This window comes from Lepus europaeus, chromosome 14, assembly GCF_033115175.1.
Source record: "Lepus europaeus isolate LE1 chromosome 14, mLepTim1.pri, whole genome shotgun sequence".
NCBI classification, from domain to species: Eukaryota; Metazoa; Chordata; class Mammalia; order Lagomorpha; family Leporidae; genus Lepus; species Lepus europaeus.
In genome coordinates this window covers 2,227,932-2,241,169 of record NC_084840.1, presented here as the reverse complement: position 1 = coordinate 2,241,169, position 13,238 = coordinate 2,227,932, and the positions used below count along the sequence as shown (strand labels likewise).

The 13,238-nt window shown below is 50.2% G+C and overlaps 1 protein-coding gene across 2 annotated transcripts in view; it reads left to right on the top strand.

Annotated features, from left to right (window-relative positions):
- Nucleotides 1-13,238, top strand: part of EDEM3 (ER degradation enhancing alpha-mannosidase like protein 3) — an 88,390-nt gene that overhangs the window by 21,546 nt on the left and 53,606 nt on the right. For both annotated transcript variants that reach the window (XM_062211496.1, XM_062211495.1), the window contains exon 5: nt 12,241-12,353. In XM_062211496.1, coding sequence (XP_062067480.1) covers nt 12,241-12,353 — 113 coding nt within the window. The remainder of the gene's footprint in view (nt 1-12,240; nt 12,354-13,238) is intronic.

The window sequence follows — 13,238 nt, the reverse complement described above, 5'->3', positions numbered from 1 at the left end:
GTGTCTTTCACACTGGCGCATCAGGATGCCACGTGGTACTAGGTAGAATGGTGTCTTTCACACTGGCGCGTCAGGATGCCACGTGGTATAGGTAGAATGGTGTCTTTCACACTGGCGCGTCAGGATGCCACGTGGTATAGGTAGAATGGTGTCTTTCACACTGTCACGTCAGGATGCCACGTGGTACTAGGTAGAATGGTGTCTTTCACACTGTCACGTCAGGATGCCACGTGGTACTAGGTAGAATGGTGTCTTTCACACTGTCGTGTCAGGATGCCACGTGGTATAGGTAGAATGGTGTCTTTCACACTGGCGCGTCAGGATGTCACGTGGTACTAGGTAGAATGGTGTCTTTCACACTGTCACGTCAGGATGCCACGTGGTATAGGTAGAATGGTGTCTTTCACACTGGCGCGTCAGGATACCACGTGGTATAGGTAGAATGGTGTCTTTCACACTGGCGCGTCAGGATGCCACGTGGTACTAGGTAGAATGGTGTCTTTCACACTGGCGCGTCAGGATGCCACGTGGTACTAGGTAGAATGGTGTCTTTCACACTGTCACGTCAGGATGCCACGTGGTATAGGTAGAATGGTGTCTTTCACACTGTCACGTCAGGATGCCACGTGGTACTAGGTAGAATGGTGTCTTTCACACTGTCACGTCAGGATGCCACGTGGTATAGGTAGAATGGTGTCTTTCACACTGGCGCGTCAGGATGCCACGTGGTATAGGTAGAATGGTGTCTTTCACACTGGCGCGTCAGGATGTCACGTGGTACTAGGTAGAATGGTGTCTTTCACACTGGCGCGTCAGGATGCCACGTGGTACTAGGTAGAATGGTGTCTTTCACACTGGCGCGTCAGGATGCCACGTGGTACTAGGTAGAATGGTGTCTTTCACACTGTCACGTCAGGATGCCACGTGGTACTAGGTAGAATGGTGTCTTTCACACTGGCGCGTCAGGATGCCACGTGGTACTAGGTAGAATGGTGTCTTTCACACTGGCGCGTCAGGATGCCATGTGGTATAGGTAGAATGGTGTCTTTCACACTGTCACGTCAGGATGCCACGTGGTACTAGGTAGAATGGTGTCTTTCACACTGGCGCGTCAGGATGCCACGTGGTATAGGTAGAATGGTGTCTTTCACACTGTCACGTCAGGATGCCACGTGGTACTAGGTAGAATGGTGTCTTTCACACTGGCACGTCAGGATGTCACGTGGTATAGGTAGAATGGTGTCTTTCACACTGTCGTGTCAGGATGCCACGTGGTATAGGTAGAATGGTGTCTTTCACACTGGCGCGTCAGGATGCCACGTGGTATAGGTAGAATGGTGTCTTTCACACTGGCGCGTCAGGATGCCACGTGGTACTAGGTAGAATGGTGTCTTTCACACTGGCGCGTCAGGATGCCACATGGTACTAGGTAGAATGGTGTCTTTCACACTGTCACGTCAGGATGTCACGTGGTACAAGGTAGAATGGTGTCTTTCACACTGTCACGTCAGGATGCCACGTGGTACTAGGTAGAATGGTGTCTTTCACACTGTCACGTCAGGATGCCACGTGGTATAGGTAGAATGGTGTCTTTCACACTGGCGCGTCAGGATGCCACGTGGTATAGGTAGAATGGTGTCTTTCACACTGGCGCGTCAGGATGCCATGTGGTATAGGTAGAATGGTGTCTTTCACACTGTCACGTCAGGATGCCACGTGGTACTAGGTAGAATGGTGTCTTTCACACTGGCGCGTCAGGATGCCACGTGGTATAGGTAGAATGGTGTCTTTCACACTGTCACGTCAGGATGCCACGTGGTACTAGGTAGAATGGTGTCTTTCACACTGTCACGTCAGGATGTCACGTGGTATAGGTAGAATGGTGTCTTTCACACTGGCGTGTCAGGATGCCACGTGGTATAGGTAGAATGGTGTCTTTCACACTGGCGCGTCAGGATGCCACGTGGTATAGGTAGAATGGTGTCTTTCACACTGGCGCGTCAGGATGCCACGTGGTACTAGGTAGAATGGTGTCTTTCACACTGGCGCGTCAGGATGCCACGTGGTACTAGGTAGAATGGTGTCTTTCACACTGTCACGTCAGGATGCCACGTGGTATAGGTAGAATGGTGTCTTTCACACTGTCACGTCAGGATGCCACGTGGTACTAGGTAGAATGGTGTCTTTCACACTGTCACGTCAGGATGCCACGTGGTATAGGTAGAATGGTGTCTTTCACACTGGCGCGTCAGGATGCCACGTGGTATAGGTAGAATGGTGTCTTTCACACTGGCACGTCAGGATGCCACGTGGTACTAGGTAGAATGGTGTCTTTCACACTGGCGCGTCAGGATGCCACGTGGTACTAGGTAGAATGGTGTCTTTCACACTGTCACGTCAGGATGCCACGTGGTACTAGGTAGAATGGTGTCTTTCACACTGTCACGTCAGGATGCCACGTGGTACTAGGTAGAATGGTGTCTTTCACACTGTCACGTCAGGATGCCACGTGGTATAGGTAGAATGGTGTCTTTCACACTGGCGCGTCAGGATGCCACGTGGTATAGGTAGAATGGTGTCTTTCACACTGGCACGTCAGGATGCCACGTGGTATAGGTAGAATGGTGTCTTTCACACTGGCGCGTCAGGATGCCACGTGGTATAGGTAGAATGGTGTCTTTCACACTGGCGCGTCAGGATGCCACGTGGTACTAGGTAGAATGGTGTCTTTCACACTGGCGCGTCAGGATGCCACGTGGTATAGGTAGAATGGTGTCTTTCACACTGTCACGTCAGGATGCCACGTGGTATAGGTAGAATGGTGTCTTTCACACTGGCGCGTCAGGATGCCACGTGGTACTAGGTAGAATGGTGTCTTTCACACTGTCGTGTTAAGATGCCACGTGGTACTAGGTAGAATGGTGTCTTTCACACTGGCGCGTCAGGATGCCACGTGGTACTAGGTAGAATGGTGTCTTTCACACTGGCGCGTCAGGATGCCACGTGGTATAGGTAGAATGGTGTCTTTCACACTGTCACGTCAGGATGCCACGTGGTACTAGGTAGAATGGTGTCTTTCACACTGTCACGTCAGGATGTCACGTGGTATAGGTAGAATGGTGTCTTTCACACTGGCGTGTCAGGATGCCACGTGGTATAGGTAGAATGGTGTCTTTCACACTGGCGCGTCAGGATGCCACATGGTATAGGTAGAATGGTGTCTTTCACACTGGCGCGTCAGGATGCCACGTGGTACTAGGTAGAATGGTGTCTTTCACACTGCCGCGTCAGGATGCCACATGGTACTAGGTAGAATGGTGTCTTTCACACTGTCACGTCAGGATGTCACGTGGTACTAGGTAGAATGGTGTCTTTCACACTGGCGCGTCAGGATGCCACGTGGTACTAGGTAGAATGGTGTCTTTCACACTGGCGCGTCAGGATGTCACGTGGTACTAGGTAGAATGGTGTCTTTCACACTGGCGCGTCAGGATGCCACGTGGTATAGGTAGAATGGTGTCTTTCACACTGTCACATCAGGATGCCACGTGGTGCTAGGTAGAATGGTGTCTTTCACACTGGCGCGTCAGGATGCCACGTGGTACTAGGTAGAATGGTGTCTTTCACACTGGCGCGTCAGGATGTCACGTGGTATAGGTAGAATGGTGTCTTTCACACTGTCACGTCAGGATGCCACGTGGTACTAGGTAGAATGGTGTCTTTCACACTGGCGCGTCAGGATGCCACGTGGTACTAGGTAGAATGGTGTCTTTCACACTGTCACGTCAGGATGCCACGTGGTATAGGTAGAATGGTGTCTTTCACACTGGCACGTCAGGATGCCACGTGGTATAGGTAGAATGGTGTCTTTCACACTGGCGCGTCAGGATGCCACGTGGTATAGGTAGAATGGTGTCTTTCACACTGGCGCGTCAGGATGTCACGTGGTATAGGTAGAATGGTGTCTTTCACACTGGCGCGTCAGGATGTCACGTGGTATAGGTAGAATGGTGTCTTTCACACTGGCGCGTCAGGATGCCACGTGGTATAGGTAGAATGGTGTCTTTCACACTGTCACGTCAGGATGCCACGTGGTACTAGGTAGAATGGTGTCTTTCACACTGGCGCGTCAGGATGTCACGTGGTACTAGGTAGAATGGTGTCTTTCACACTGGCGCGTCAGGATGTCACGTGGTATAGGTAGAATGGTGTCTTTCACACTGTCACGTCAGGATGCCACGTGGTACTAGGTAGAATGGTGTCTTTCACACTGGCGCGTCAGGATGCCACGTGGTACTAGGTAGAATGGTGTCTTTCACACTGTCACGTCAGGATGCCACGTGGTATAGGTAGAATGGTGTCTTTCACACTGGCACGTCAGGATGCCACGTGGTATAGGTAGAATGGTGTCTTTCACACTGGCGCGTCAGGATGCCACGTGGTATAGGTAGAATGGTGTCTTTCACACTGTCACGTCAGGATGCCACGTGGTACTAGGTAGAATGGTGTCTTTCACACTGTCACGTCAGGATGTCACGTGGTATAGGTAGAATGGTGTCTTTCACACTGGCACGTCAGGATGCCACGTGGTATAGGTAGAATGGTGTCTTTCACACTGGCGCGTCAGGATGCCACGTGGTATAGGTAGAATGGTGTCTTTCACACTGGCGCGTCAGGATGTCACGTGGTATAGGTAGAATGGTGTCTTTCACACTGGCGCGTCAGGATGCCACGTGGTATAGGTAGAATGGTGTCTTTCACATTGTCACGTCAGGATGCCACGTGGTACTAGGTAGAATGGTGTCTTTCACACTGGCACGTCAGGATGTCACGTGGTATAGGTAGAATGGTGTCTTTCACACTGTCACGTCAGGATGCCACGTGGTACTAGGTAGAATGGTGTCTTTCACACTGGCACGTCAGGATGCCACGTGGTATAGGTAGAATGGTGTCTTTCACACTGGCGCGTCAGGATGCCACGTGGTATAGGTAGAATGGTGTCTTTCACACTGTCACGTCAGGATGCCACGTGGTACTAGGTAGAATGGTGTCTTTCACACTGGCACGTCAGGATGCCACGTGGTATAGGTAGAATGGTGTCTTTCACACTGGCGCGTCAGGATGCCACGTGGTATAGGTAGAATGGTGTCTTTCACACTGGCGCGTCAGGATGTCACGTGGTATAGGTAGAATGGTGTCTTTCACACTGGCGCGTCAGGATGTCACGTGGTACTAGGTAGAATGGTGTCTTTCACACTGGCGCGTCAGGATGTCACGTGGTACTAGGTAGAATGGTGTCTTTCACACTGTCACGTCAGGATGTCACGTGGTATAGGTAGAATGGTGTCTTTCACACTGGCGCGTCAGGATGCCACGTGGTACTAGGTAGAATGGTGTCTTTCACACTGTCACGTCAGGATGCCACGTGGTACTAGGTAGAATGGTGTCTTTCACACTGGCGCGTCAGGATGCCACGTGGTATAGGTAGAATGGTGTCTTTCACACTGGCGCGTGAGGATGCCACGTGGTACTAGGTAGAATGGTGTCTTTCACACTGTCACATCAGGATGTCACATGGTACTAGGTAGAATGGTGTCTTTCACACTGGCGCGTCAGGATGCCATGTGGTATAGGTAGAATGGGGGAAATACCCAGATACTTTGAGATTTCGACTTATGCGATGCGCCTTGGTAGAAAGGTCTGTTTTCTTTGGCTAGGAGGTTGAAGCTGTTGAAACAAAGTAATTTTAGAAAATGCCATTGATATTCTCCTCCCATAAATATTTGGTACGATGATGTTGAAATTCTTAAATTAGAATCTTCACTTGCTGTATCTGTAAACAAAAATTTACTTTTCTCAGTAGTGGTGTTTTTTTTTTTTTTTTTTTAAGAAAGCTTTTATTTAATGAATGCAAATTTCATAGGTACAGCTTCAAGGAATACAGTGGTTCTTCCCCTACACACACCCTCCCACTCTGCACGCCCGTCCCAGCTCTTACTCCCTCTCCCATCCCATTCTTCATTAAGAGTCATTTTTAATTATCTTTATATACAGAAGACCAACTCTGTTAAGTAAAGATTTCCACAATATGCACCCACACAGACACACAAAGTATAAAGTACAGTTTGAAGACAAGTTTCACCATTAATTCTCATAGTATAGCTCATTAAGGACAGAGGTCCTACATGGGGAGCAAGTGCACAGTGACTCCTGTTGTTGGTTTAACAATCGACACTCTTATTTATGACATCAGTGATCACCCGAGTCCCTTGTCATGAGCTGCCAAGGCTATGGAAGCCTCTTGAGTTCGCCAACTCCGATCTTATTTAGACAAGGCCATAGTCAAAGTGGAAGTTCTCTCCTCCCTTCAGAGAGAGGTACCTCCTTCTTTGATGGCCCGTTCTTTCTGCTGGGATCTCACTCGCAGGGATCTTTCATTTAGGTCATTTTTTTGCCACAGTGTCTTGCCTTTCCATGCCTGAGATACTCTCAGGGCTTTTCCGCCAGACAGTGTCTTGAGGGCTGATTCCGAGGTCAGAGCTCAGCAGTGGTTTTTAGCACCACCTGATCACCTCCTGGCCTTCCTTTTCAACCTCATGTGGTACAAAAGTCACTTGAACTCTGTTCATGATGGCAGAGAAGAAAGGTTGGGTTCCAGGCGTCATGATCTCTCACGACAGTGTCTTGTGGTTTCGCTCTGACATCCCGAGAGCAGGCTTGCTCACGGATTTTCCTGAAGGAGTGATTTCTCATCGTTAACAGCACAGGGCTCATTACTTTATCCAAAATAGAGCAGAAAGCCTTCGAGGTTGCAGCACACTTCTGCAGCCAGGCAAGGTTTTTGTTTGTGTGCTGTTTCTCCTCCTCCTCTCACAGGGGCAATTCTTTGAGAACAGAGATTTCCACTGCTAATCGCAGCTTGGGAAGATCACCTGCAGTGTTTAAAAAAAAAAAAATACCCACCCAAGTGATTCTGGAGTGAGCCTGGGGATTATTGTTTATTCTTCTGAAGCTTCTCTTTGGATTTAAAATGCAACCCTGGCTGAGAAAACCATGAGTGTTTAGATCATTTATTTATTCATGTATTTGCGAAGCATAAAGAGAGAGAGAAAGAGTTCACTCCATAGATGCCCACAGCAGCTGGGAGCAGGGACTCATCCAGACCTCCCGCAGGAGTGGCGGGAGCCCCATACTTGAGCTGTAACAGCAGCCAGCAATGGTGTGCATTAGTAGGAAGTCAGAGTCAGGCACGAGAACCAGATGTGGAACCCAGGGCTCTGATGTAACGGCAGCTGTCGCAACCAGTGTGTCAGCTAGCAGGCTCCATGCTGCCCGGGTGTCAGACCTAACCCTGAGTCACAGTTTGAAATTCACAGCACCATTTTTAGAGATTAATGACATATACACACTATATTGTAGCAACTGAGAAAGAGATTATAGTGTATGCCTATGTTTTGGTTTAATGGTCATAGGTTTTCTGCATATAGTAAGAGAAGAGAAAAATACACAGAATATCCCAGAAGACACAGGTTATCAGTGAGGGAGGAACTGTGTTTTTTTTTTTTTTTTCCTTAACTCCTTAGTGATTTTTTTTTTGACAGGCAGAGTGGACAGTGAGAGAGAGACAGAGACAGAGAGAAAGGTCTTCCTTTTCCGTTGGTTCACCCCACAATGGCCGCTGCGGCCGGCGTACCGCGCTGATCCGAAGCCAGGAGCCAGGTGCTTCTCCTGGTCTCCCATGTGGGTGCAGGGCCCAAGCACTTGGGCCATCCTCCACTGCCCTCCCTGGCCACAGCAGAGAGCTAGAATGGAAGAGGAGCGACCGGGACAGAATCCGGCACCCCAACCGGGACTAGAACCCGGAGTGCCGGTGCCACAGGTGGAGGATTAGCCTATTGAGCTGCGGTGCTGACCTAGTGATTTATTTTAAAATGATTCATTTATTTATTTGAAAAGTAGAGTGAGGGGCTGGCACTGGGGCATAGCGAGTAAAACTGACACCTGCAATGCTGGCATCCCACATGGGTGCTGGTTTGAGTCCTGGCTGCTCCATTTCCAATCCAGCTCTCTGCTGTGGCCTGGGAAAGAAGTAGAAGGTGTCCCAAGTCCTTGGGCCCCTGCACCTGTGTGTGAGACCCGGAAGAAGCTCCTGGCTTCGTATCGGCGCAGCTCTGGCCATTGTGGCCAACTGGGGAGTGAACCAGCAGATGGAAGACCTCTCTTTCTCTTTCTGCCTCTCCTTCTCCGTGTAACTCTGACTTTGAAATAAATAAGCTTTTAAAAAAAAAAAAGGTAAAAAGGTAGAGTGAGCAGGGAGAAGGGGGGAGAGAGAGAGAGAGAGAGAGAGAGAGAGATCTTCCATCCACTGCTTCACTTCTCAAATGGCCACAACAGCCAGGACTGGGCCAGGCTGAAGCCAGGAGCCTTCAACCCTGCAACTCCATCCTGGTCTCCAGCGTGGGTGGCAGGGCCCAAACTTGGACCACGTTGGCTTTCTTCCCAGCTGCATTAGCAGGAGACAGGGTCAGAAGTGGAGTGGCTGGGATGTGAACCTGTACTGTGATGGGGCTGCCGATGTTAGCTCACTTGGCTAATCCTCTGCCTGCGGCGCTGGCACCCTGGGTTCTAGTCCCAGTTGGGGTGCCGAGTACTAGTCCCAGTTGCTCCTCTTCCAGTCCAGCTCTCTGCTATGGCCTGGAAGGGCAACAGAGGATGGCCTAAGTGCTTGGCTCCCTGCACCTGCACGGAAGACCGGGAGGAAGTACCTGGCTCCTGGCTTTGGATTGGCGTAGCGCCAGCCATAGTAGCCATTTGGGGGGTTAACCAACGGAAGGAAGACCTTTCTCTCTGTCTCTGTCTCTCTCGCTGTCTAACTCTGCCTGGCAAAAAAAAAATAAAAAATAAAAATAAAAAGATTTTATTTATTTGAAAGGTTAAGTTACACACAGAGAGAGAGAGATCTGTCTGCTGGTTCACTCCTCAGATGACTGCAACAGCCGGGGCTGGGCCAGGCTGAAGCCAGGAGCCAGGAGCTTCTTCCTGGTCTCCCACGCAGGTGCAGAGGCCCAAGGACTTGGGCCATCCTCTGCTGCTGTCCCAGGTGCATTAGCAGAGAGCTGGATCAGAAGTGGAGCAGCCGGGACTCAAACTGGCATCCATGTGGGATGCTGGCACTGTAGGCAGCAGCGGTGGCTTAACCCACTACGCCACAACACTGCCCCAGTATGTGGTTTTTAAAATGCTGGAAATGAAGGAGAAAGAATAGTTCCTGGCTTCCTAACTCCTGCATTCAGAGGTCTGTCGTCGGTTATTATAAAGGCTCCCTCTGCAGGCTGTAGCAGTTACAAAGCATGGCGGGGGCTTCCTGGTAAGATGCCTGGCCTGGCAGCCCCAGCATTGCCTGGGAACTTGGTAGCAGCACAGATTTCCTGACCGTGTCCCAGAGCATCAGGACTCCAGGAGAGAGGTGCGCTGGGGTCTCTGCAGCTCCCAGTGACCTGCTGCGTGCTGACGTGCTGAGCCGCTGTGGGGGACGCTCGAGTGTTCCACAGGTTTCCTTGCTAACATGTGGATGCTGATGCAGTGGCTCCAAGGTGGGGATCCAGAGCCCACGTTCCTGACGAGCTGCCTGCTGGTGCCCAGCTTGGAGTTCTGGCTGCTGACCCCAGGGAGTACAAGAAGTGATTTCGCGAAATTGATAGGTGTGACCTTGGCCAAATGATTTGACTTCTCTGGGCCCTGTTTTCAGAGGGCCTTGAGTATTTATTTGAAAGAGCAACAAAGAGAAGGAACAAGATCTTCCATCTTCTGGTTCCCTCCCCATCTGGTCCCAAAGTCAGGACTGGGTTGGACAGGAGCCAGCTGGTTGGACAGAACTCCTTCGTGGTCTCCCAGGTGGGTGGCAGGGATCCAAGCACTTGGGTCAGTCTCTGCAGCCTTCCCAAGGGCGTTAGCAGGAAGCTGGCCCTGAAGTTAGCAGCTGGATCTGGAAGCAGCGCTCTGATACGGACGCTGGTATCACAGGCAGTGGCTTGACCTCCTGCTTGAGACGTACACTGTCCTGAGCTTCATCCTCTGTTTTCTCTTGGCTGTAATGGAACAAAGCACTAAAACTGGGAGCTCACCTTTAAATTCAGTAATACCGTGAAACCTGTAGGAAAAAATGGAAACAAAGGGAGTGGGGCAAGGAGTGAAACCCGATTCGTGTTTCTGCCGAGGAGGTGGAGCCGTTGGAGTGGATGTTCTGGCGAACTGTGGACAAGGAGGTCTCCGGCCACTTTGATTTTTCTGGGGTGTTGAGGTGGACAAATGGTGGTGTGCTGTTGTTGCATTTGGAGAGAAGTGAAGGAAGGTGTTTTTCAGTTAGACAGGCAGTTCAGACCTTTAAACCTGGAAGGAAGTCTAGCTTCCAGCCCATGCATTCAACAGGGAGACGTTCCCAGGAGACGGACCCAGAGAAGGAGGGGACAGATGAAGGGACACTGAAGAGCAGTGTGGGGGCAGCGGGACAGCTGTGCCCTGCCTGGCCGGCCGTGTGCCTGTGACCTTGAGAAGGAGAGTGAGCCGTGTGAGACCACATTTCATCTGATGCTCACTTAGGACTTACCCTAAATTTGACTTCTTCTTGTATTTCAGGAAGATACTCTTTAAAAAAAAAAAAGATTTATTTATTTATTTGAAGGCAGAGTTACAGAGAGGCAGAGAAAGAGAGAGAGAGGTCTTCCATCCACTGGTTCACTCCCCAGATGGCCGCAACAGCTGGAGCTACGCCGATCTGAAGCCAGGAGCCAGGAGCTTCTTCCGGGTCTCCCACGTGGGTGCAGGGGCCCAAGGGCTTGGGCCATCTTCTACTGCTTTCCCAGGTCATAGCAGAGAGCTGGATCGGAAGTGGAGTAGCCGGGACTTGAACCGGCACCCACATGGGATGCTAGCACTGCAGGCAGTGGCTTTAACCGCCACGCCACAGCGCTGGCCCCAGCAGATACTCTTAATGTAATGTTTTATACCAAATTTGAATTTTTAGTGGAAATACTCCATGAAGATTACTGCAAAACATTATCAGAAGGTCAGATGGTCAGGTTGAGGAAAACTGTCGAGGTCCACATGCTGGTCCCTTCACGGGGCCCATTGCAGGGCTGCAGAGTTGGGTCAGGACACCTCACGTGACAGGAGTGCCACCGCGCGCCGCCAGGTCTGGACGCGCCCGGGCTCGTCTGAGAGCTCGGCGCTCTGAGATGAGACGCTTCTGCTCTGTAGACGGCTGGACAGGCCGAGAGGGCAGCGAGTGGAGGCAGCAGAGGTCCGTCGGGGCCTCTTCTGGACCCCTGCCTTGTGCCCCCTCCTCGGGTACTGCAAGGACGTCCTTGGCAGGTGTGGGTTCAGGGTCAGCTGGTCACTCCCTGAGCAAAGTATTTGCTTAGGCAGAAGCCGTTCAGGATGGTTTTCTGCTTGGTCTCCCAGTGGAGTCACCTCGTGAGCTCTGTGTTAAAGGTTGTGTACAGTTGAGTATTCCCGTTACCCGGAATGCTTGGGTAGATTTTTGAATCTTTTGGATTTCGGGGCATTTGCATGACTTTTACACGTGAGCTTCCCTGATGGAGAAATCTGAAATGCTCTGAGCTCCAGCGCTTTGCACTGGTGCCACGTGACGTCCAGAGCTCAGTTCTAGATTTTGGAACAGCCCTAATGACGCTGCAGAGCTCTGAAAGGCGCACACGGGGCCTGGTGTTGTGGCGCGGCAGGCGGAGCCGCTGCTGGCCATGCCGGCGTCTGTAGCAGCGTGCTGCTTTGAGTCTGCTACACCAGCTCCCATCCAGCTCCCTGCTGCTGCAGCTGGGAGGCAGTGGATGATGGCCGAAGAAATGGGGCCCTGCGTGCACGGAGGAGACCTAGGTGCAGCTCCTGGCTTCCCCGTGGCCCTGCCCTGGCTGTGGCAGCCGTTTAGGGAGTGAACCAGTGGATGGAAGGTCTCTCTCTCCGTTTCTCCCTTACTCTGTCTTCCATATAAATAAATCTTCAAAAATAGAATAAGAGAGTGTCAGCATGCTGTATGATACCATTAGGTATCTGGCTTTTTGTAGCTTTGGACGTTCCCCATTCTTATGCATGTGTACTTAAGGCAAGGGATGTTTTGTGGGGGCCGCGGTTTTAAGTACAGAGTCGCTTTTAGCTGCTCATTCTGAGGATATTCACCCTTGATTTGGTAGAAAAGAACTTTATTTCATAATTTTCTTCTCCTAGGTATTAAATAAAACAAAAGAATTTGAAGATGCAGTGAGAAAAGTTTTAAGAGATGTTAATTTAGATAATGACGTAGTTGTATCCGTCTTCGAAACGAACATCAGAGTTCTTGGGTAAGTGGATCCCGATGCCGTTTCAATGACAGAGGAGGTTGGAGTGTGCTGCTCATTTCTTGGTGGGGACAAAGAAGGTGAGAAGATCCAGGCTGGGGCATGATGGCAGCGGAGCTGTGGGTGACCTGGTGCCTGGTGAGAAGATCCAGGCTGGGGCATGTTGGCAGCGGGAGCTGTGGGTGACCTGGTGCTGTATTGTCATCACAGCCGGCTTCTGGAGTCCGTGTGGACTGAAGCCAGAGCGAGTCCTGTCGCCTCGCTCACGACACGGGGTTCTGGAGCTGCGTGGCTCAGCGAAGCACCTCTGAAGAGGCCAGACGAAACTGAGTTTATAGGATTGTCTCTCCATGAAACCACGTGGAATGTTTTTGAGATGTTAAGAAATCTGAAAGTATAGGATTTATTAACTCAAGTTTCGGCATCATTAGCTTTTGTATTCAATAGTTAATTTGTGTTATAACTTGTTTGCTTTTGTTAAAGTGAGTCTTCTTTTTTTTTTTTTTTAGCATTCTTTTTTTTTTTTTTTTAACTTTTATTTAATGAATATAAATTTCCAGTGTACAGCTTATGGATTACAATGGCTTCCCCCCCCATAACTTCCCTCCCACCCACAACCCTCCCCTCTCCCGCTCCCTCTCCCCTTCCATTCACATCAAGATTCATTTTCAATTCTCTTTATATACAGAAGATCAATTTAGTATAAAGATTTCAACAGTTTGCACCCACATAGAAACACAAAGTGAAACATACTGTTTGAGTACTAGTTATAGCATTAAATCAAAATGTACAGTACATTAAGGACAGAGATCCCACATGAGGAGCAAGTGCACAGTGGCTCTTGTTGTTGACCCAACAAATTGACACTCTAGTTTATGGCGCCAGTAA